The 22,208-nt window shown below is 35.8% G+C and overlaps 1 protein-coding gene across 3 annotated transcripts in view; it reads right to left on the bottom strand.

The window, feature by feature from the left end:
- The window catches only part of LOC106473783 (zinc finger protein 883-like), a 38,175-nt gene extending 16,604 nt beyond the window's left edge, over nucleotides 1–21,571 (bottom strand). Inside the window, exons 1-2 of one of the 3 annotated variants that reach the window (XM_022402174.1) lie at nucleotides 21,075–21,571; nucleotides 5,789–5,945 (exon numbers count right to left, since the gene is read on the bottom strand). In XM_022402174.1, coding sequence (XP_022257882.1) covers nucleotides 5,789–5,897 — 109 coding nt within the window. In that variant the 5' untranslated portion in view covers nucleotides 5,898–5,945; nucleotides 21,075–21,571. Of the gene's footprint in view, nucleotides 1–5,788; nucleotides 5,946–7,449; nucleotides 10,549–21,074 lie in introns of those variants that run through there. The other 2 variants (XM_022402176.1, XM_022402175.1) reach the window with 2 other exon arrangements.
- Nucleotides 21,572–22,208: the final 637 nt, after the last annotated feature.

Here is a 22,208-nt window from a genome sequence, read left to right as displayed (position 1 = left end):
AGGCTCATTATAACTAAATTCATCACTTTTAGCCCTAACATACTCTTTCTAACTTCCTTAAAGTCATTGTTAGTCATTGTTGATGTATCCCTTGCATGTAAAAGCTTAAGTTGCTGCTGAAATCCTGTTGCCATTTCCCACAATCTACACTTCTCTTTATCTATTGCATCTACTTTAATCATGATTGAATCTAACTTTTCCTCCAACCTACAAACTTTAATAATATTTAAGAACCAATTACTTAATTTCATCACTACTTTGTCTTCACACTAAAGTAATAAAGTTTATCTTTAATTATATAGAACTTAATTTATGAGAACAATATATATAACGTTAATAATAAAACGTATTTACTTTAGCCTGGTTTATTTTATAACCTACCTATATCTATAAAGTATAAGCTGAATTTAAACTAATGGATCTAAGTTCAAATAAACACCTTAATTCTAGAACACCAAGAAACAATAAACAATTTTCAGATTGTATTTATTTAATAAAACAATTTATTTATCCTGTTTTACAATTTACTTGTAAGTATAAATATAACCTATTTTAAGTTAAAACATTGTAATAATAATTTACACCTTTAAACTCTACTAAAACTTTAAATGTTTTACTTTTATTTACCAATCTTATTATATCTAGTTATTATGGTGTTATTTAACCCAAATTACTACAAATAATAATAATATTATTAAATAACTTTCTGAAATCTATGAGCCTAGCTTTTCAACATCCTTCCTCTTCATCTGAAAGTGCTAACAAAGTTTCTATTCTAGCTGAATAAAAGTTAAAGTTGTTCTCACCCTGATTGGAAAGATTGGATTAATTACTGAAAAAATGAGAAATTATTTTGTTTAAATCAAAAATTTTAAAGTTGAGATCCTTGTACCATGTATGTTGTGAACATATTCAATGACATAAGAATCTGGCTAAATACATACCTTGAAGTAACATTTCTGCATTTATACAAAAAAATTATTTTTCATTTGAAGATAACCAAAATGCTTTTATCTTTACTTATTTAGACTAGATATTCTAGATAAGAAAAAGATCCAAGATGGTACCTTAATCATTCATAATACAGACCTTCATATTAACTACTGGCATTGCTCCTGTGAATTAATGTCTGAAAAGTTTCCTCAGATAGCCAGGTTTTATCTAGGCAAAATACTTAATATGAAATACCTAGGAAGTCTCCATTTGTAGTTGTGCCTTGAATCTTTTAATGAATGTGATAGCCTCATTGTAGCTGAAAGGCCAGCCATTATTAAAAATTCTGAGAAGCATTTGCTCTTCACATAACAGGCTTGAGCAATACCACTCTTTAAACCCCTTGCTATGGATAGGTTAAGGTGCACATCACAATTTTTTACAGAGTTATATTCAAAATTTAACACTCTCAGTACAGGCTCAATAGATTTGAGTTAAATCTTGACCCCAACTTGACCTTTAGAGTTTCCATACTATAACTTTTAACTTGTTTTGTTTATCTTCACAAAATATTGCAAGCTTTCAGTAAGCAATACAAGTCTTTCATTAACAAGGTATTTTAATAAACATAGCACCATGAGTATATGGAGTCAAAGTGTTGACTGCTCCAAGTGCAAGGTGATTTTGATGAAAAGATTAAAAATACTTTTCTTCACCTGAAAATTTTCAAGTTTCATCTGCATAACCTCTAAAACTTGCTGAATAAATGTCAAACTTTTTTTTCTGTAAAACTTTATATTTTATCTGTTATTTCCTCTATCTTAACTCTATACAGGGTTGGTCAAATTGACTGACCTCATAAACACCATAAAAAGATTAAGAAATAAACACAAGTTACCTTTTTCATCTTTCTAGAATGACATCAATTCCTTCCTTATTCTAAATAGCTTAAAACAAGTAACAGTATACATCTGTTTCTACTTAAATCTTATTGCTTTATTGCCTTTTGCACCCTGTCTAATTACTAATCCTGCCATGCAAGTTCTAAATCACTCAGCAAACATGTAACTCATGTTACCCTATCAAATTATGTAGTGCACAAGATACAGGCAAGGTTTTCACAAGCATACTTCTTTATCTTTCCTATTCTAACCTAATAAGTTTCTAATATGTAAATTTTAGTTACTTTTATAATAATAAATAAAGAACACAAACGAAAAACAAGAAATATAATACTTACCTGGGTCTTCTTTTTTTACTGACCGTCATTGAAACTTAACCCTACTTTTTTATACTAATGGTACTACTACACTAAATAATTTTGTATTTAATTATATAATGCACTAAGAACATGGAATAATAACAGGTAAAAGGCAGACATTACCCTATAAATATCATAATTTTTCTGGCTTTCTAACTACGAGATAAGAGCAGTTAAATATTCAGCTAAGCTCCTCCATGTGTTTCCTGTGGGAATAAAGTTTGAACTGGAAACAAAATAGTCAACTCTCTGTACAAAATACAATGCAATATGTGTCATTTGATAGTTTAAAACTATGCCTTTCTATTGGTTCTAAACAATATAGTATTAAACATCAGATAGAACTATTGGCAATTTGTGAAATAGGATGTGACAGGAAGGTTCTGATTTTCTATTTTATTGCTCTGTAACCAAATAAAATTGTAGGCTATAAAACTTTCGCTTTGCCCCCAGTAATATTATAATGAGTAATTTACATTAAATTCTGGGAGGGGTGGTAAATAAATTAGAGAAGAGGGGATATTTAGAGAACAAATGCCACAATTCTTATACTAGGTTGAGAATGAGGACTTTTAAAAATATTTCCTTATAAAATTAAGAAATTAAAACTTCTATAACTTTAAAATTTGTTTTATTAACAATTGAAGCAACTTGAAATTTTCGAGGAAATTTCACAATTGCTTCAAGAGTTTTAATACTTAAAAGTACGTAGAATAAAAGCTTAAGGGTTTTAATACAAGCAAGCAAGTAAAGATAGATAAAAAAGAAAAAGAGGCGACAATGGGTCGCCTGTGTTACGAAATACAGTAAGCCTTGAGAAATTAATAAACAGGAATTTGGTTATACAAGAGGCATCATTCAGAAGTAAGCAGCAAAACACGTGCAGTACTTAAAGATAAGTTCGAGAGGCGAGCCTGCAAATTAGTGACCCAGGGTCAATAGCAGAGTTAGTAAGAACTATTGCATAACAAACAGGATGTGGATGCCAATACATGTGACAGTTTGATGGAGTGTTGGCCTCGATCTCTTAGCACTAGGAAAGCTGCAGAAAAGTTTATATTTGGTGAATCATATCGGCACTTTGAGGCAGTATTAGTTACAGCACATGGGTGTAGCAGTACAAGAGAATAGGCGGCCGGCTAACACCACTTATCTATGACCAATAACTTGAGAGTTTTGGTTTAGGTTCTGGATTAGCCCTGGGAATTACCCTCAAGTATCCAATAAGAGCACAGGACTACTTGTGGGTGATGCTGTGTCCTATTTAGTGGGTCGAACTAACACCAGGAAAATAGAGTTTAAAAACCCATGTCAGAGGCTGAAAAATCAGCTCCCGCCGAAGTTCTCTCCAGGAAGGAAATTCTCCAAACTGAAAATGAAGTTAAAGTTTACTAACGTTGCTACAGCTTCCAAAACTCCAACTCTACTGTAAGTATAGTCTCTCTCTCTTGATCAGGTAGTGTAGAAAACATTAAGTTTAACAGTAAAGTTTATTAATAATAATTGTTTGATAACTTACATTTTAACTGTGTAATGATTTTATAATAAGTAATTGATATTAAATAAATATTATTTTGAGGATATACTGTTGGTCTGAGAGTCATATTCTTTAGTCTAACTGTAAACTCCTCGAGTTAGCGATTTGTGGCTCCACTCGTCATGACAAATCCTCCAATAAATAAATTCGGTATAAAGGGTAGTTTTAATTGAAACTCCAATAATTAAGCTCACCTGAGCGCTACCTTTTACACAATGTTTTTGTGCCAATGAATTTTGGAATACCTACATTAAACATTAAGATTCTGATATTACTGTTACACATCCAAAATATAAAAAAAGACCAAATGGTTTTACTTTGTAATAACTATTTCTACTCAATAGTGAGAGGTTTGGAATATTGCTAGATTAACCCTGTCGCGATGGGTCAGGTGTCAAAGGCATTTCATCGTGTTTGTTGACTTGCATTCAAGTTTTTTAAGTTTGGTATCAAATTGTAGATTATAATTCAAATTTTAGTATTATATATTAGTTAATTTCTTAATTTAAAAGCAAATATTAAAAACCCAACTTAACATTGATTTTTGTGTGTCATGTGGTATGTTGAATGCAGCACTGTTCAAATTAGATGTTTGTGATGTCAAAATACAAAGTCTATAATTCCGTACGAATTAGGAACTCAAACTACAGATACTGACAAGCTAGAATATACAATAAGAACCTTTTATTTTTTCTGTTTGCTAAGATATTGCTCTTGTACTGAATCAAACACAGTGGCGCCCCTCACTCACCTCTTTCCATTTTCAGAAATGCTCCCTTATATACACTTACTTCTATATATGACATGAATAACCAATTGAAAGCTCAGAATGTCCCTCTAGTGGTTTTCTCAGCCATTTTGATGTGTTATTGTGTTAATCTCATTCTTTTCACACAAGATTTCAAACGATAAGGTAAGCCTTTAGTGAGCTCAAAATTTCATATTTTTTTAGACCCAAATACAGCTTAGTAACTACATTTGATAAATTATAATGGAATTCTATGGTATTGATATAATAATTTATGATTTTTTTGGTAATTTAAAATATATATATAAAATCTAAAAAAATTTTCTTTTCACATCCTCCTCGTGGGATATTTCATAAGGCTTATCAACCTACAACAACTAGCAAACTAGTACAAAGGTCATAACTAGAGGAGCTAACTGTTTGCTTTACTTCTTTATTTACTGTTCTATGTTTTAAGAAAAATAAGTTTAAGAACTTATTTGTAAATAGTATTAATGTATATATGTGTATAACGTATAATAATTGAAATGTGACTATTTTACAAAATTCTAGTCTACAAGATAGGTCATTTTGTAAAGACTGAAGGTCAGTTTATATTTGTGAATATGGTATCATGAGTGCACATGCGCTGTGTCATTGTAACTTCTGTATTATTTGCCAGGCATGCCTGGAAGGTCAATATATTAAAAATAATAAATATATATAAATGTATAATGTTATGAGACTTAAGCTATTTAGACTAAACATTTGTGTTTTCATGTTATAATCTGTAGTCCTTCTAGAATGAAAAAAGCATAATTTAAATTTATTTCCTAATTTTTTATGGTAGTTACGAGGTTGGTCAAATTGAGAGATTCCATAGAGTTAGGGTAGAGAAAGTAACATAAAAAAAATAAAGTTTTACTGAAAACAAACGTTTGAAATGTATTTAGGAGGTTTTAGAGATTACACAAACAATATTTCAGATTTTTGGGATGAACAATAATCTTTTTAAGTTATAACATGAAAATCACTTTGAACTGCTAACAAAACAGCCTCAATATTTTCAGAAACAAATCTATAACAAAAATACTTCATTAAAAATTCTGATTTTTTTGTGTATGAAAGACCTGTAATCTTTACTAAAAGTCTACCAAATTTTGTGAAGATACACTTACTGCTTTAAAAGTTATAGTATAAATACTTAACTTGTGTATATTATACCGAGCCCGTCTCAAAAGGGTTAAAACAATAATTTGAACAATGACAAGAATGAAAAGCATTCTAGCAAGGACACGATAAATTTAAATTTTCAAAAGTTAGAACTTACGTTTTGGTGGTGTTTTAACAGTTTCTTCACTTTTCACCAGTTTGAGATCCAATAAATCATTCTGTTCCTCATCATGCAAGGGTTCAACTTTGGTGTTTAATACTTCCATGATTACAACAGCATGTCACCCTTTACATGCTTATCCAAAGTTTGCAATCTAAAAAAAGAGAAAATACACAGATTATTACAATTTCCAACCTCTTAAAATTTAACTAACACACATTTTTCCAAACAAAGAAAATCTTAAAAAGTTAGCCGCAAGAATACCACTTTTTTTTACCCTTCTTAGATTGTTAAAGCTGTAACAAGTTTATTTGTTTTAACAGCTTTCACCTTATAAAAGAAAAGTGTGTAGTAGATAAAAGAAAAGATAACTCACTACATTTTGTAAGCAAGAAATGTTCTGGAAATATGGTTTTACCTACCTAAAAAGCTGTACCCCAAATATATAAATATGCTAAAACCCAGCACTATTTGATTTGAGTTCCTAAATTCCCTTTTTAGCAATTTTTACTTCAAGATTTAATCTCTTGTTCATTCCAATTTGAAGATTACCTAATTCAAAACTATTATTCAATAATTTACCAAGTGTACAACCATCATGTTTAAACTCATATAAAAAAAGCTGTTCAAGTGTAAGTAGATTTTCTTTTTTTACTTTAAATTCTGCACTCCCATCAACAAAATTGATAAATTAAATGCTGGCAAATTCATGCAGATACAAAAGTAAATGCACAAATGATATAAATAACCACATTAATGAAAAGGTTATAAATTTCAGGATAAAAGTTATTTTCAAACATGAATGTATTAAGCAACCACCCTTCATCAGATCTATATACAAAATGAAGCAGAAAAAAAACCCACAAGATTAGAGGTATAGTCCTAGAATACTTGTTATAATAGAACTACCATGGCCAATGAGTATGTATTTGGTTACATGTCTTCATAAGTTTGAGCACCCAGTCCCATCTTTTATATAATTTTCTGTTGTTTGTATCCTGTTTTTTTCACCTGTGACTTGGTGGTTAACAGGAGAGACTCATATTCTCATATTTGAATAGCTGTTGTTACCACAATTACTTCCTTTTAAAATGGTACCTTTTGTAGTTTCTATATCTTGAACAAATTTAAATAACTATTTCCTTGTGACAAACAAATTTGTTATATCAATATACACACACACACATACTATTAAATGAAAGACAATAATAACAACAAGGGTTTACATATATGTAAAACATCCTTTGTTTTGTAAAAGTTAACATTTTCCTAAACTCAAAATGTATTTCTGATAGATACATACCTCTACTCACAAAAAGCTTTTTCAACTTATACTGCCCTCTATTGATACAAATTTTTGCTTGCCACTAGCCTTTATATTCCCACCTACCTTCATGTATGTTAACATGAGATATCTGCACACTAACATGCAAAGGATTATACAGCAACCCCCCACTAATAGAAGTGCAACACTACCTCTATTGTAACTAGCACCCTCTCTAATCTTGCAGCTGTTAAACACTTTGAGAATGGTCAGATCACACCAAACCACATCGTAAGTGGGGAGGACAGGTGGGAAGTGTGAGGGAAGTTAAATATCTATAAGAAATATGTTTTCAGTTTAGAATAAGGTTAACTTCTGATACAAAATATCTTACCTCTTCTCACAAAAAGCTAGAATCCCACACTGAACAAGTGGATGGCTGGTGAGATGATCGTCTCCCTTTGGGAAGCACCCCAGGGAAAACCATAGGATGTGAGAAGAAATTAAAAACAACATACCCATGGGAGCCTGCACCACTTCTGTGCCAGGTATACTCTTCATCCATTAGTAATGTGTCACTAAAAGGGTGGAAACATTTGTGGGGCCCAAAAAATTATAGAAATAAAAAGTGGCCCCTCAGTGTAGAATGGCTAAGGGGGTTACAGACCATAAATGGGAGTTCAACCTCAACCAACACCTGGAAGCATCTGGAATTCTACATCAGGTCTGCTGTAGGAAGAGGGTACACTCTGGCAGGGAAGAGGAACTTCCATATCAAGAACCCACCTCCAACACAAAAAACACCAGATCCACCGGAATCCAACATCTGGAAGAAGGTAGGAAGGTGGAGGGCCCAGGTGGGTTGTCATCTCCAGTCTAAAACCTGGCCGCATTAAGAATTTGTCATCCAGTCCGTGACAGGAGGAGGGTACCCAACTTTACACCTGTGGAAATTCATGCGTCTCATCCAGCTACAACCAACACCAGATCCACCAGGAACTGACATCTAGCAAATGGTAGGAAGAGGGATGACTATATGTGGTTTCATGTCCAGTCCAAAACCTGGTGGCATTGGGAATTTATTGTCCATTCCGCTGTAGGAGGAGGGTAACTATCCAAACATGTGAGGACTTATGTGGCTGGTCTGGCTCCAAATAACACCAGATCCACCAGGAAACGAGTGGTAGGAAGTAGGGTGTCTCAGTCAGAGGGGAAAACTGTATATGGTAAAGTGCTACATCCAACACCTAACAGCATCTGGAATTTAACATCAGGTCCAAGGTAGGAAAGGAGTCACACCATCTACACTGGCAGAATGCTACCACCATACTCTCAACTGAGTGGTATTGTGCACAATCAGGAGGACAGGCCTCCATGCTCCACCACCACAGCAACTACAAACTGGTAAATGGCAAGGACTCCCATACTCCACTAGAAAAAGGAGGGAAATAGTGTATTGGAAAGTCCAGAGGACCACAGCACCAGAGACATTATAATTAACATGAACAGAATCGATCAACCAACACCTGGCAGCATCTAGAATTGGACATCAGGTTCGCAGTAGGAAGAGCCTCAATGTTATGATGATCTATCATGGTATATGATGACAGGTCTTACAATGTGGATTTAAGACTAATTATAGCTGGTCAGGCAACACTCTCAACAGAGTGGGATCCAAACATATGAGAATGACCTCTACAAATAAATGAAATAAACTCACAGAAAAACAGAGGAGCATAATATGGCAACAGGTACGTGGAATGGTACATAAACCAGTACTGATGATGTCCTTCAAGGGAAGGCAGAAATGTGCTGCCTGAGACAAGGTATATTGATAGATCAGATAGGAAGAAACATGAAAATGGTGACAATCATCAAGAGAAAGGGAAAAATACACCAGGTGAATTCATTGGCAAATCCAACCCATAAGGTTAATGGGAGAAAGATCACAGGAGAGGTTAGGATTCCACAAAATAAACAAACAGAACTAGAAACCACAGAAGGAAGCAGTGCATGTCATATACCAGTGGAGAGCCCTGACTGAGCAAAGGAGGCAGTCAAGATTGTAACAGTCATAAAGGTGGAATATGGAGGGAAGTGAAACGGGTGTAAAGGTAGAATTAACCTCTTGAGCAACCAAAGTTTTGAGCATAAAGGCATGATCAGGAAAGAAGAGAACATAGGAACTATGAATCAAAACACGGCAAACATCAATTGCAAACATATCAGAATGACAACATCCACACGCTAAAATTAGTATTAACAGAAACTTCATGGAAAGGTTATATAATGAACAAGAAGACAAATGTTCAAATGGATGATGGGTAAGATCTTGGAAGACTACATTGAGGTTCCAATCAGGGAGAGAAGCAGAGCGGGGAGGAAGGGAAATGAGGAAGGAATGAAACAACATGGACAAGACAGAAGACTGGAAAATACAAGTAAATTCGGTAAACTAAAATGTGGCTGATCTTGCCACCCAAAAGCCCACAACAGAGGAAAGCAAAAGGCCCCTGTCAAAAAAAGATGTTATGTGAGGAACAGTAGGATGGGAAGGATGATAACCCAATCAGACAGACCAACAGTGATATGTGTACCACTTATGTTGGTAAACTGCTTTTGAGAAAAGATGAACAGGATGGTAAATGAAGGAAACTACACATTATGAAAGTATGGCCATTCTGGCGAGGTACCACACAAAAGCTACATGTGAAGACAGAGCGTGATAATGAATGAATGTTGCATGCTGGGTCTGACATAGGAGTGTTGGAGATAAAAGAAAAGGAAAAGGGTGACCCCAAAAGTGGGTGTAACAGTGGAAACCATGTTTGAGCCACCCAATATGGAGCCACCAACAGAACATGACACGGAGTGGTCTGAATTATGGCAAGAATACGTGGAAGGAAACAAATAGGAGGATATGCATATAGGAACCAACCTGTCCAATCATGACTGAGAACATCAACTGCCCCTGCCATAGGATGAGGAACAGGAGACTAAAAGCAGGGAAGTTGTGTATTGAGATGAGTGGTAAAAAGCATCCAAATCTGGAACACCCCACTGAGCACACAAGCCTGAAAAAACAAAAGCCACCAAAGACCATTCCACAGGTAGAATCTTGTCGGAATGGGATAACCCGATCCATGACCAGCTTCATGGCACTTGGCATATGACATGTCAACATAGTGATGTTATGCTGTGGGCCCCAATACAGAATATCCAATGTTTGAAATTTGGTGTGTAAGATAGGGGGAAGGGGAAGAGGTGCATCTGTGGAATCCCAAACAAGGCTCCATTGGTCTATCAAAACTCACTGAAGATGACATGTGACTGCAACCAAGAAGAATGAGGGCTTCTAGAGAAGCCCACATCCCCAACATAGAGAGAGAGAGAACCTCTCACGCAGGAGAGGATGAGATTCTGCATACAAGACATTTCATAGCTCTCAACCAAAGTGGAGAAGGCTGGGTCGAACTGAGGAGGGAGTTGAAAAATACCCCAAGATAAACCAAATATCATGTGGGTGTGAGGAAAAACTTTACCTTGACAAGCCAACCTACACTTGCAGTTTGTGAGGAGGCAAGAAGCAGCTAGTTGTCCATATAATGGTGGAAACAAAGGCCCCTGGAATGAAGCGGGTGGAACACTTGACAGAAGACATAGGAAGCTGAGGCTAGTGTGAACAGAAGTGTCCAAAATTGAAACACACACCAGGCACGAACAAAGCAAAGAAAAATGGCATACATCTTAGCAGTGAACACAGAAACTTTAGAGGGAATACTGTGAGCAACCACCAAGCCACAACAAACCATGGCAGAGCCCACAGAGTCACCTGATTTCAAACCATTTATGAAAACGGGAAGAGAAGAATGGTTCATAAGATGTTTGGCTAAGAGAAGACAGTACTTCCAATTGGGAGTATCTGTGATAAACTCACCACTTCTATTGGTATATGGATAAATTAGAAGGGTGACAAGTATGGGGCAGAAGGAAGGCTACATAATCTGAGAATCTGGCTCAATGAGCAATGGACCTGACAATTTCAATGGGAAGATGGAGAGGCATCATTCATTGATGAAGCATTGACGTGTGAATTTGGAGTAAGAGAGATGGGATACTGGTAAGAGGGGGGTGTTTAGTTGAGAGACATAGAAGCAGAGCAAACCAAGTTTGAGTTGGTCAACAAAATAGTAGTAAGTGAACCTGGCAAGGGGTGACTCAAATCAGAGCAAAGACCCGAGGGAGGAGGCAAAGAGGAGGATAGGTATATATAGAAAGAGTTGAGATCAGTCCTGACTGGGGGCATCAATAGCCAGGGCTGAGGGATGGAGAACAGTAGACCAAAAGGAGGGAAAATTGGTATTGTGTGGAGTAGCAAAAGCATTGATTTGAAATGTTTCTAGTTTAGAGCATACCTAGCAGAAAATCTGGGCAAAATGTGGTTCTGCCTGAAAGGTGGTTGGCAATAAGATTCAATGCTCCCAGGACATGGCAAGCTATCAGACATACTCAATGAGAATCAAATCAAAAGAGAAAGTCCAATGTCTGAAAGCAAAGGGTTCTGAAATGACTTTAGAAATGTCAAAATGAATCATAATTAAACAATCCATACAAGGATTGCTGGAAAGGCTTCATGGTTATGCAATGGTCACTGAAGGTGACACATACTTGCACAATCAAGAAGAATGATTGCAAAAGAACCTCTCGAACAGTATGAGAAGGAAAGGCTCAAATTTTGGTGACCACACATTCCAGATCCCACAGGCAAATAGGAGAAGAATGGGAACATTCGAGGCAAAAGTTGAATATGAATCTCACGTGGTGAGGTACTAGGTAGATGTGAGGAAGGATTTGGATATCTTGATGAACTACCTTGTTAAAAAGATGGAAAGTGTGTTGGGAGAATTCTGCCTGGGATTGAACAAATAGAAGCCAATCATTCATATAAAACTGGAATCTCAAACGCAGTCCATGAATATGCCAAGCAAAAGCCCTCGTAACTTTATTTAAAATGTAGAGGGTAGACACTATGTTAAATGGAAGAGCCTTGAAATAGAATATGCAATTCCAATGGATGAACCAAAGACATTGTTTGAAGGGTGGGATAATCGGAATATGGAGGAATGCATCTGAAACATCGGTCTTGGTCATCCATAGGCTATGTGAAAATGACCAATGAAAAGATAAGAAATTCTCCAGCCAAAAGTATAGAATAAATAATGATTGTGGGAAAAAGAGATTGATTAGAGGACAGGGCGGCAAGGCTGGCATTGGACAGAGAAGGGACAGTTTGAGAAGGAAGGAACAGAAAATTGAAGGGTAGATGGACCAGGGCAAGGAATAGAAGCAGAAAACTCAAAATGTCAGAGAGCACTGGTGGTGGGCAGCTTCAGCTTGTAACTTCAATGAATCAGAAATATCACCAAAAAACCTCTGGAAGAACAGAGGGGGCAAGGCAAAGGTCAAGGAAGAAGGTAGTGGGGAGACAGACTTGGGAGAAGACAGTACCCCTATCCAACAAGTCCCAGTAAAAGAGAAATCAGGTTAGAATGAAAAAATGGTGAATAGGTGAAATGGGCCAAAGTGAAAAGGATGGAATTAGTTTCTCCAGAAAAGTCATCTGGGGAGTAATGAAGAACATCAGTCATGAGGTGTAGAGAGAAAAAGTAACAAAGGAGGGTAGTGAGAATGAGGAGGAGATTAGAAAATTGGCACTAGACATGGAAACTGTAGACAAAGAATCCACATTCCAAACTGGCAATAGCAATTCTAGAGAAGGAGATTCAAGAAAAGGGAAGGTGGAATGGCTGTATGCCAATAAATAAAAGTCTGTTAACTCTCTCAACACAGGTTCCGTTAATTTGACCGACCACATGACCTCTTTGTACTCGTTTAAAATCTTTATAGATTCAATACTTCTAACTTTCAATATAGTATGTATATCTTTCAGTTCATTGTTTGTTTGTTTTGAATTTTGCTCAAAGCTACACGAGAGCTATCTGCATTAGCCATCCCTAATTTAGCAGTGTAAGACTAGAGGGAAGGCAGCTAGTCATCACCACCCACCACCAACTCTTGGGCTACTCTTTTACCAACGAATAGTTGGATTGATTGTCACATAATAACGCCCCCCACGGCTGAAAGGGCAAGCATGTTTAGTGGGATGGAGATTTGAACCCGCGACCCTCTGATTGCGAGATGAGCACCCTAACCACCTGGCCATGCCGGGCCATTTTCACTTCATATTATAAATCTTTCACATACAAAAAAAATCATATTTATAGTGAAGTATTTTTAATAAAATAAAATAAAGATTTGACCATGAATATACTCAGTATTTGTTTTGAATAGTCCGTGTGAAAAGAAATTTTCATGTTCAAATAAAAAATACTTTTCCTCATCTCAAAAATCTCAAATTTCCTTTGTGTAATCCCTAAAACCTAAATGCATTCCAAACGTTTTTTTCTCATTAAAACTGTTCAGAACATAATATTATACAATACATCATTTGATTGATGAAAACCTTGACTTTCTATTGGTTATAGGCAATATATAATGAAACGTAAGAGAGAACTATCAACAAATTCTAAAAGATAGGATGTGACAGGAGGGGTTTGATTTTCTAATCAATAGCTCTGTAACCAAACAAAATTAAAGACTATAGAAATTATGGTTTGTCTGAGCAATTTAGATTTAATTTCGTACTTTTTTGAGGGTTGTTGCATAAAATATGGATGATGACATGCTAAGAGAAAATGTGTCACGCGGGTCACACTATTGGAAATTCAGGATTTTTTTAAATATGGTCTTGTAGAATTAAGAACTTAAAACTTGTATACCATTCAAATATGGATTATTAGCTAAGATTTTATGCTATTCTAATTGGTATAACATAATCAAAAAGTAGTTTAATAAAATTTTGAATGTAAGACACTAAAACCTTGTGTCATGCGCAGTAAAGGATACCCATGGCAATAGGGTTAAATAAGGAGGGGTGAAACATAAGATAGTGAGTGTGAAGCTGATCAAGGAAGGAATCAGCATTTACTGCTACATGAGGAGAGGGAAGGAATACCAAAAACTTAGAAGGATTAGGGTTATGAGTAATTGAAGGTGAAGAGTCAAAAGACATCGGAAAAAGAGAAAGAACAGTGCATACTTAAGAAACAAGGTCTTGGAAATTAGAGGAAGCTTGATTATTTTTTTCAACAGACAGAGTAGTTCCTAAGGTGAACCTAGGAAGGGGAAAAAGGCAATAAAAGTAATTTTCTTCAGTTTCAGATTCACAGAGAAGAAAAGGTATTTCTGTAGAAAGGATAGGAGATGAAGGTCCAGGCTGCATGATAGAACCCACAATTCAAAGAACGAAGCTCGTCACATCTTCCACAATTAATGAAAGTTCAGAAGCCATTGTTGTATTTTGTTCAGTGTCAGAAAAATCACTTAAGAACTGGTAGAAGTCATGTTAAACTGTCAATTCATTTGAGTATAGTAAAACTGAAGTTTTAGTAATTATGGAAATCTCATAAAAGTTGAACACGTCTATGTTCTACAGTGCTGAGGAAAAGAATGAGAATTCACGAGCACAAGAGCATCGGGGGAATTATTGCGCATGGAGGTGTGTTGCATTCCTACTGGTGGAGGGCTTTTGTTGCATAGTGACATCACCATGCAAAGGAACAAAAGCTAACATTTTCTTACAATGAAAGTTATTTACAATAGATACTTATACCCCCCTCACACAAAGCTATCTTGGTCTTCTTTCTGCCCTTAAGCAATGCTCAAAAAATTTAATGCTCAGTGCACCAGTCTACATACCTCACAAATTTTGTGCCACTTCTAAACATGTAAATAGCATTGATAGTATTGCACCACAGCCAACTTCACTTTGATTTTCCTGCTCAATCCTCACTTTTGAGAATTGGCAGCATCTAAAATTAATAACACCTGCAGTTGGGAGGAAGGGTGGGAAGTGTGAAAGAAGATAACTACCTGTCAGAAATACATTTTCAGTGCAAGGAAACGTTAACTTTCAATACAGTCTTACCTCCCCTCAGACAAAGCTAGAATCCCAAACTGAAAAGGTGGAGGGGGCAGTGTAGGTGCCTAAAAGTGAAACTAAGTGGAAGGCGACTACCTAGAAGTAACTTGTTTGCTCATAGACCAAGCTGAAGCACACATGCAAGGTACCACACACTAAAGGAACAAGTGTGCTCTTTGCCCTATAAGAATGAAATGAACCTGACATGGACAGACAAAAAGGATGTGCACAAGCTTAATTCATCCTGAGAGGTGCAATCCATTAGTAAAAAATGGCATGGGTTTGAATTGTCCTCCATCGCACAACCCAGTAGGTGAAGAGCTGCTATACGAAACAAAAACTCGAAGCAAACTCAATACCCACACGAGGAGAAAGTTTGCCAAAATATAATAATGAAGAAAAACATCAAGCCATGGCTATATATCTACCCAACATCAACTGGACGGACAGTTTCCACAACAAATCCTTGGCATTATGCTTGTGGATCATGTGATGTATATATACCAACCCCAACCACAAGTAAATGGTGTCATACTTCAAGCAACTAAAATTACAAAGAGAAAGTTAGCACTCAGTTGAAACTGGACAAACTCCCAAAACCACCTTAGGAACAAGAAGTACAACAAACCGAACCCAACATTACAGGGTCATGTCATTGCCTCAACTCAACAGTAAGAACAGGGCAATACTTGTAACTGGTATTAAGAACAGAAATTGTAAATCACAACCATAAATGCAGGGAAGACACATCTTTCACCAGGAATTATGAGGAGGATGTGGAACATTACTCAACCATAGGAACAGTGTACATACGTCGTGTTGCCAGTATTACGAGGCAGACAAAGTCTCCCAAACTCAACCATGGGAGCAGGGAAGGAAACCTCCTCCAACTAGAATTAATGAGAAGGGGAGCTTCTAATACACTCAACTGTGGGAACAGGGCAGTGTCATCCTGAATCTGGTATTACTAGGAGGATCCTACATAGGCTGGTCCTGCTCCAACCAACAATCAGTCCACCTAGGAATAAACATCCAGAGGAAAGTGAAGAAGGGAACCCAGCTTTGTCCTCTTCTCACTGAGTGGATAAATGTGTGGTTGTATTGTAAAGCAAATTCCTACTTCACACTCAGGAGGAAGCCTCCTTGGTCCACCACCCCAGTGACTAGGAGATAATAAGGACTCCCATGCTCCACTTGGAGAAAAAAAAGGGTGAAGTAAATGCAGTGAGGAGTCAGGAAGAATTTCACACTGGAGAAAGTGCAAGGGGTGTCCACGATTCCCTATTTTGAAAAGCAGACTGCTCCCTGATTTATGCAATCAAAGGGTTGAAAAGGATGGGCAGATATCCTCTTTTGCTTTACTCATGATAGTCCATGAGTGATGGTCCACCACTGAGTTAAACTTATGGATACCTAGAGACATATAAGTATATACGTCCTGTTGCCAGTATTACAAAGCAGAAGTCTACCAAACTCAACTGTAGGAGCAGGGAAGGAAACCTCCTCCAACCAGAAATAACGAGAAGGGGACCTCCACTACACTGGACATTGTAGTCTTACGGAATACCCCATCTCTACAGTGAGCATTATAGCTCCATCAGTATATAGTTTGGGTTTGAGTGAAAGCACACATGACCAGGCACCACATCGCCACACAGTGGGATCCTATTAGTAGTGATAAAAGAGGGTCCCTGAAAAGAAAACATAAATAAAATGATATGAAAAGGCATACCCAAGTCAAAGGGGAACAGACATGTGTAGAATCACCACAGGAGGGAGACGATATCCACCTGAGAGAGATACAGCCAGACAGTGCAAATAATGAGCAACAAATGAATAGAGTGTAGTCCACATGCCAGCCTGAATGATTTCTTCCAACAGATGGCAAAGATGAGCAGCCAAAGGCCTGGTGATATGACAAGTTTGATGAGAAGAAACATTGAGGAGATGGCAACCTTCCATGGATAAGTCTGAATAAACCAGCCTAATGAGTTGATGAACCCAACCAGTTAGTGTGACAGGAGGATAGAGCATGGGAAACAGAAGGGTACCAGGGAATAAACGGTAGGTTGGGAACGTGAACCCTGAAAGGAAGCAGTACATGTCACATAACACCTTAGAGAGCGAACCTGACAAAGAAACTGATTGGGATCGGAATGGGAGTATAGGTGGGAGATAGAAGGCAAAATGAGTAGGAAAACCAAATGGCCTTCCTGGAAAATAGAAATCTTAGGGAGAAAGGACCAGTCTGAATATAGAACAACATAAGGGGGAATGAAAAAGGATTCTGGTAACATTAATAGCATAAATATCTGATCAATGACATCTGCAAGGTATGAGAAAAAAGAAACATATAATATACCCCATACCTGTTTAAACAGCTGTAAAAAAAAAAAAAAGGTATGATATCTTGTATAGGTGTAGAGTGTGACAGACCAAAATAAGAAGGTGCCAGAAAAAGTAAATCCATTTTTCTTCTTCTTGATTGTATTAATCCTCAGAAACATTGTCAAGTTGAAAATGAGAAGAAATTATCAGCCAAACATAAGAATCTAGCTCCCTGCAAATTAAGACCAGTACCTCCTCAGCCTGTGTAGTTGTACTAGAAGTGTTGTCTACCATAATGGGAACTTCCATTGTCAATACAGTGAATCACGAAGTCATTCTAAGCTACCATATAATTAGTAACAATAAACAAATGCAAAAATAAAATTCAAACACTTGAATGCAGACACAGTAAAGGAAAACTGTTGAAAGATGTATTGAAATGTCAATGAAGTACAATCATAAATGGTAGTCATGTGCAAAAAACACACATCTAATGGATGCTGTGGAAATCGAGAGAGTGAAGATTGAGCAGGAAGATCAGAGGGAGCTAGCTGCACCAATATAAGTGGCACAACACTATTGGTGGAGGGTGATCACATGTTATATATGAGTTCAAAATTGGCATGAAATTTGTTGGGTATATAAACTGGTGTGCTTAGCATTAAAATTTTTTTGCAATGTTTAGGGGCAGAAAGAAGATCTATATAGCCTTTTGTGAGAGAAGGTAAGACTGTATCAGAATCATGTAAGATCATGTGAAATTAAGTAGGAATTGCCTCAAGGCTAGTGGTATGGAAATCTCTCTGGCAGATGCATAAGGAAGATAGCTAATCTGTGTCAAGAGGAGAATTATTTTGGAATTTGAACTGTTAGAGGGAAGGCAACTGACTAAAAGCACCAGCTGCCAACTTTTTTTTCCCTCTTTGAACTGCTGACTAGATGGAAGGCAAATGTCTAATAAACCCAGCGTCATTTCTTTTACTTTCTTGAACTGTTGACTAGAGAGAATGCAACTGTCTGGCAATACCTAATAGGAGCTTTTTGCTTTTGTGCTTCTTTGTACCATGTCTTGAGGAGCATTGTACTAATCAGTTAATGGAGCTGTTGATTAATCAATTAGGAAATACCACTAATCATGCAGTCTACAAGTAGCAGTCCTGAATTTGCTAAAGGGAAAAAATAACTAGCAATCACTTTGAAAAAATACACTGATTCATATAGGCCTCCACATCAGAATTAAGAGTTTCTCAACAGATTTAAGAACTTTGGTAGTTTCAGTTATAAGTGCCATACTAATAGATAAGTAACAATTTAAACCCATCACCAATTTTTTAGAAAACAATCAATTCCCCTCTTAGGCTCTTATAAAGATCCTGTTTTGTCAAAATCTTAAACTTATGTTCTCTCATCCTATCATCTACAGAATATAGCACAAAGAAATCAGAGGCCTTTATTCTACGAATTCCTTAGATAATCTTGTAAACATCAATAAGGTCACCTCCTATCCTTTTTTCTCAAGAGAAAATAAATCAAAAGATCTTTATCTATTCTATTGAGATAACTCTTCCATCCCAGGAATAATTCTAGTAGCCCTCCTATGAACTCTTTCCAATAAGTCAATATCCTTTCTTAGATAAGGAGATGAAAACTTTACACAGTTAGTCCAAGTGAGGCCTAACTAGTGAGTTATATAAAGAAATATTTACAATTACCTCTTTTGAAATTTCATCTATATTACTATAAATACACCCTACAATTTTACTAGCTTTACAACTAGCAATATAGTATTGCTTCAGTAGCTTGAGTAACTGATCTATTACCACTATACCAAGATCCTTTCTAGCATTTAAAGATTAATAATAATTAAGGGTATAAAATAACTGTTTAAACACAACACAATAATTGCTTAATATGTATGATAGTAATAGCAAGCCTACTCATGTGAACTGGTGCTATTTGACTTGATAACTGACAAGAAAACTACTCCCCCCAAAAAAACAAATTATATGTGGTAGTTTTGGTTATAAAGCATAGAGTTGCCAGATTTTGTCAATGAAAACAAGTACTATAGGTTCTCAAAACAAGTCACACCAATAAGCAAAGCAGTTTTATTAAACAGCTATAGTAATACAAAATAGCAACAAACATTAAAGTGACTAAAAAAAACAGTTCAAATCTACGAACTTGGCATCCCTGATAATATTCCATATTAGTAGTTGTTAGTGGGTTAACCCATTAGTTCAAATGTTACTTTTAAAAAAACATTTAGTCCAATCAAACTGGACCCTTGTTACTAGTACAGTGCTCCATAGTCAGTGCTTGGGCCTTTCATTTTTGTTATTTACATAATGATATTTGTAAAGTTTGCTGATGACATGAAACTAGAATATTTCTAGCTGTATTAAGGATGTTGAGGTGACACAAAATGACTTAGGCAAGTTGGTAAATTATGAAAATTTTGGCAAATGACATTTAATTGGATTAAGTGTAAGGTTATTCCCTTAGATTATCATAGCTTGGATCACACATTTAATGTAGATGAGAATACAGCAGTATAGCTGAAGAAAAGGATATTGGCATAGTGTAAGTTAAGTCACTCAAGCTTTCAAAGCAGTGTTCTGTTGCTAGTAATAAAGTTAATAGAATTTATGGTGTATTTATAGCTATAATAATAACAAGTCAATTCAGATAATTACCTCTCTATACAAATCACTAGTTAGGCCTCACTTTGAATACTGTGTACAATTTTGGTCATCTTATCTAATTACTATTAACTTCTCATCAAAGCAAGCTACCTACTTCACGCATAATATCAACCTGATAACAAGTATAGCTAATTAAGTATACTTATCTAACATTCGTACTTACAAATATTAGAATGCATTGTTTTATCAGTTGAGTGTCTTCACAATTAATATTTCTGGTCATAAACCCAAGGATAATGATTTATTGGAATGGGTTCAGGGATGGAGGTTGTCTTGAAGGATAAATTAACATCTCTTTAACTTATTTTCTGTTTAGCAAAGAGGTGATCTTATTGAAGCTTACAAGATTATCAAGAGAATCAACAGGATAAAGACCTTTGATTTCTTTATGCTGTAATTTGAAGACAACCAAAACAAGAGGACACAAGTTTAAAATTTTGAAAATACAGGTTAGGCTCCAGTTCAGAAAATTTTATTTTTCTTACCAGGTGGTTGATTTTAGAATTGAGTTACTGTCAGCAGTAGTGGGGGCCAGCATTCCACAAGAAATTAAAAGGGAAAATTGATGACTTCCTTAACAATAAATAATGGGTTTTATTTTTCCCACAGGTGGGTGCAAGAACAACCATGAAGAATCTAACTGGCCTTTGTTATTTATACATAAGAGTCAGAGAACTCATAATCATATAATTAGTGTAATGTCTTGGGTTCAGTCCTATTCAAAGGACATGCAAAAATTGTATTATCACTAAAAAACTGACACCTAGCTATTACTATTAGTAGTAAGGTGTTCCACAATTCTGAAATAAAACCAAAGGATGTTTCTTGTTTCTGAGATGAAGAATGTGGTATTTGCAATTGGAATAGGACATACCTTAGTAGTATTAATTTATATACTATTGCCTACAATAATTAATTACCCGAAATAAAGTTTCATTTACTTACATTGTCAATGATGACTGAATGATTGATGACACTGACAATAACTGAATAAATTAAATGACTGATTTCCTTATCGACCAACAAAACTGGCGAAAAGTCCATAATCTTTCATTCTTAAGAATCTTACTACTAGTTTCTTAGGAAGGATTTTGTTTTTTACGAGTATCTCAAGACGCTACTTTTAATTTTTAAGCTTATATTATTAGTATTAGTCTATATCAATATTATCATCAGTATATGTGTTTGGGGTTGTCGTTCGATCTATTCGTAGTATTGTCAATATTTCGGTTTCTCATCAAGTGGCAAATATTATCATGTTCTAATGCATAATGTCGCTGCAACTCACAAATAACGCCTTTAAAAGTAACGTACGAAAAAAAGAGAATGAAAACTGGATCTTTTACATTCAAACGCAAATCGAAAGAACAAATACCCATTGCCTCAATCATGAAATAAACGTTTAACAATAACAAGTTAAAACACCACCAGGAGGTCCCAGGGTTGCAACTCCACAAAACAGAAGTCGCCGTTTGGATATTCTGAACGCGTCAAAAATGCCACTAAGAAAAATCTGTATATAATTCAATAGCGAATAATAATAAAAAATCTCCACGTAATTCCGGAGAAATACATGTACAGGATGTGGAATTCTGGTTATAATTAGGTAAAATTCTGACATAATACATTGTAGAATTTCTGTATTCACTAACAACTAAAATTTATTGTATTAACACTATTGAGTTGATTGTGAATGATTTTGTGACTATACAAATTGGCGATTTCTTTTTCTGAATTGTTACCGGTAGTGAGAGTCGTCAGTCGCTGGGGGAACCAAAAAGTTGCAAGAAATAGAAACAAAATCACTAAGTAGGCAGCACTGAATAGTACTGCTATAACAAAAAAAAAAAATTAGATGTACATTCAAAGCAAAATTATGAACAAACAAGCAAAAATACCTGCCCCCATTGACAGGAAAAGTTTAAGTTAATCTATCAATTTGAATTATTTCATTGACCTTAAAAGGGTAAATTGTGTTGCACTCTTGGTTTCACTCAGAGCCAAAGCTCTGAGCTACTTATACCGCCCACTGCGAAAGTAATTGTTGAGCATTCAGTCATGCTAAGAGCCGCTCAACAA

This window comes from Limulus polyphemus, unplaced genomic scaffold (genome assembly GCF_000517525.1).
Source record: "Limulus polyphemus unplaced genomic scaffold, Limulus_polyphemus-2.1.2 Scaffold6502, whole genome shotgun sequence".
Classification (NCBI taxonomy): Eukaryota; Metazoa; Arthropoda; class Merostomata; order Xiphosura; family Limulidae; genus Limulus; species Limulus polyphemus.
This window is presented reverse-complemented; position numbering and strand designations above follow the sequence as displayed.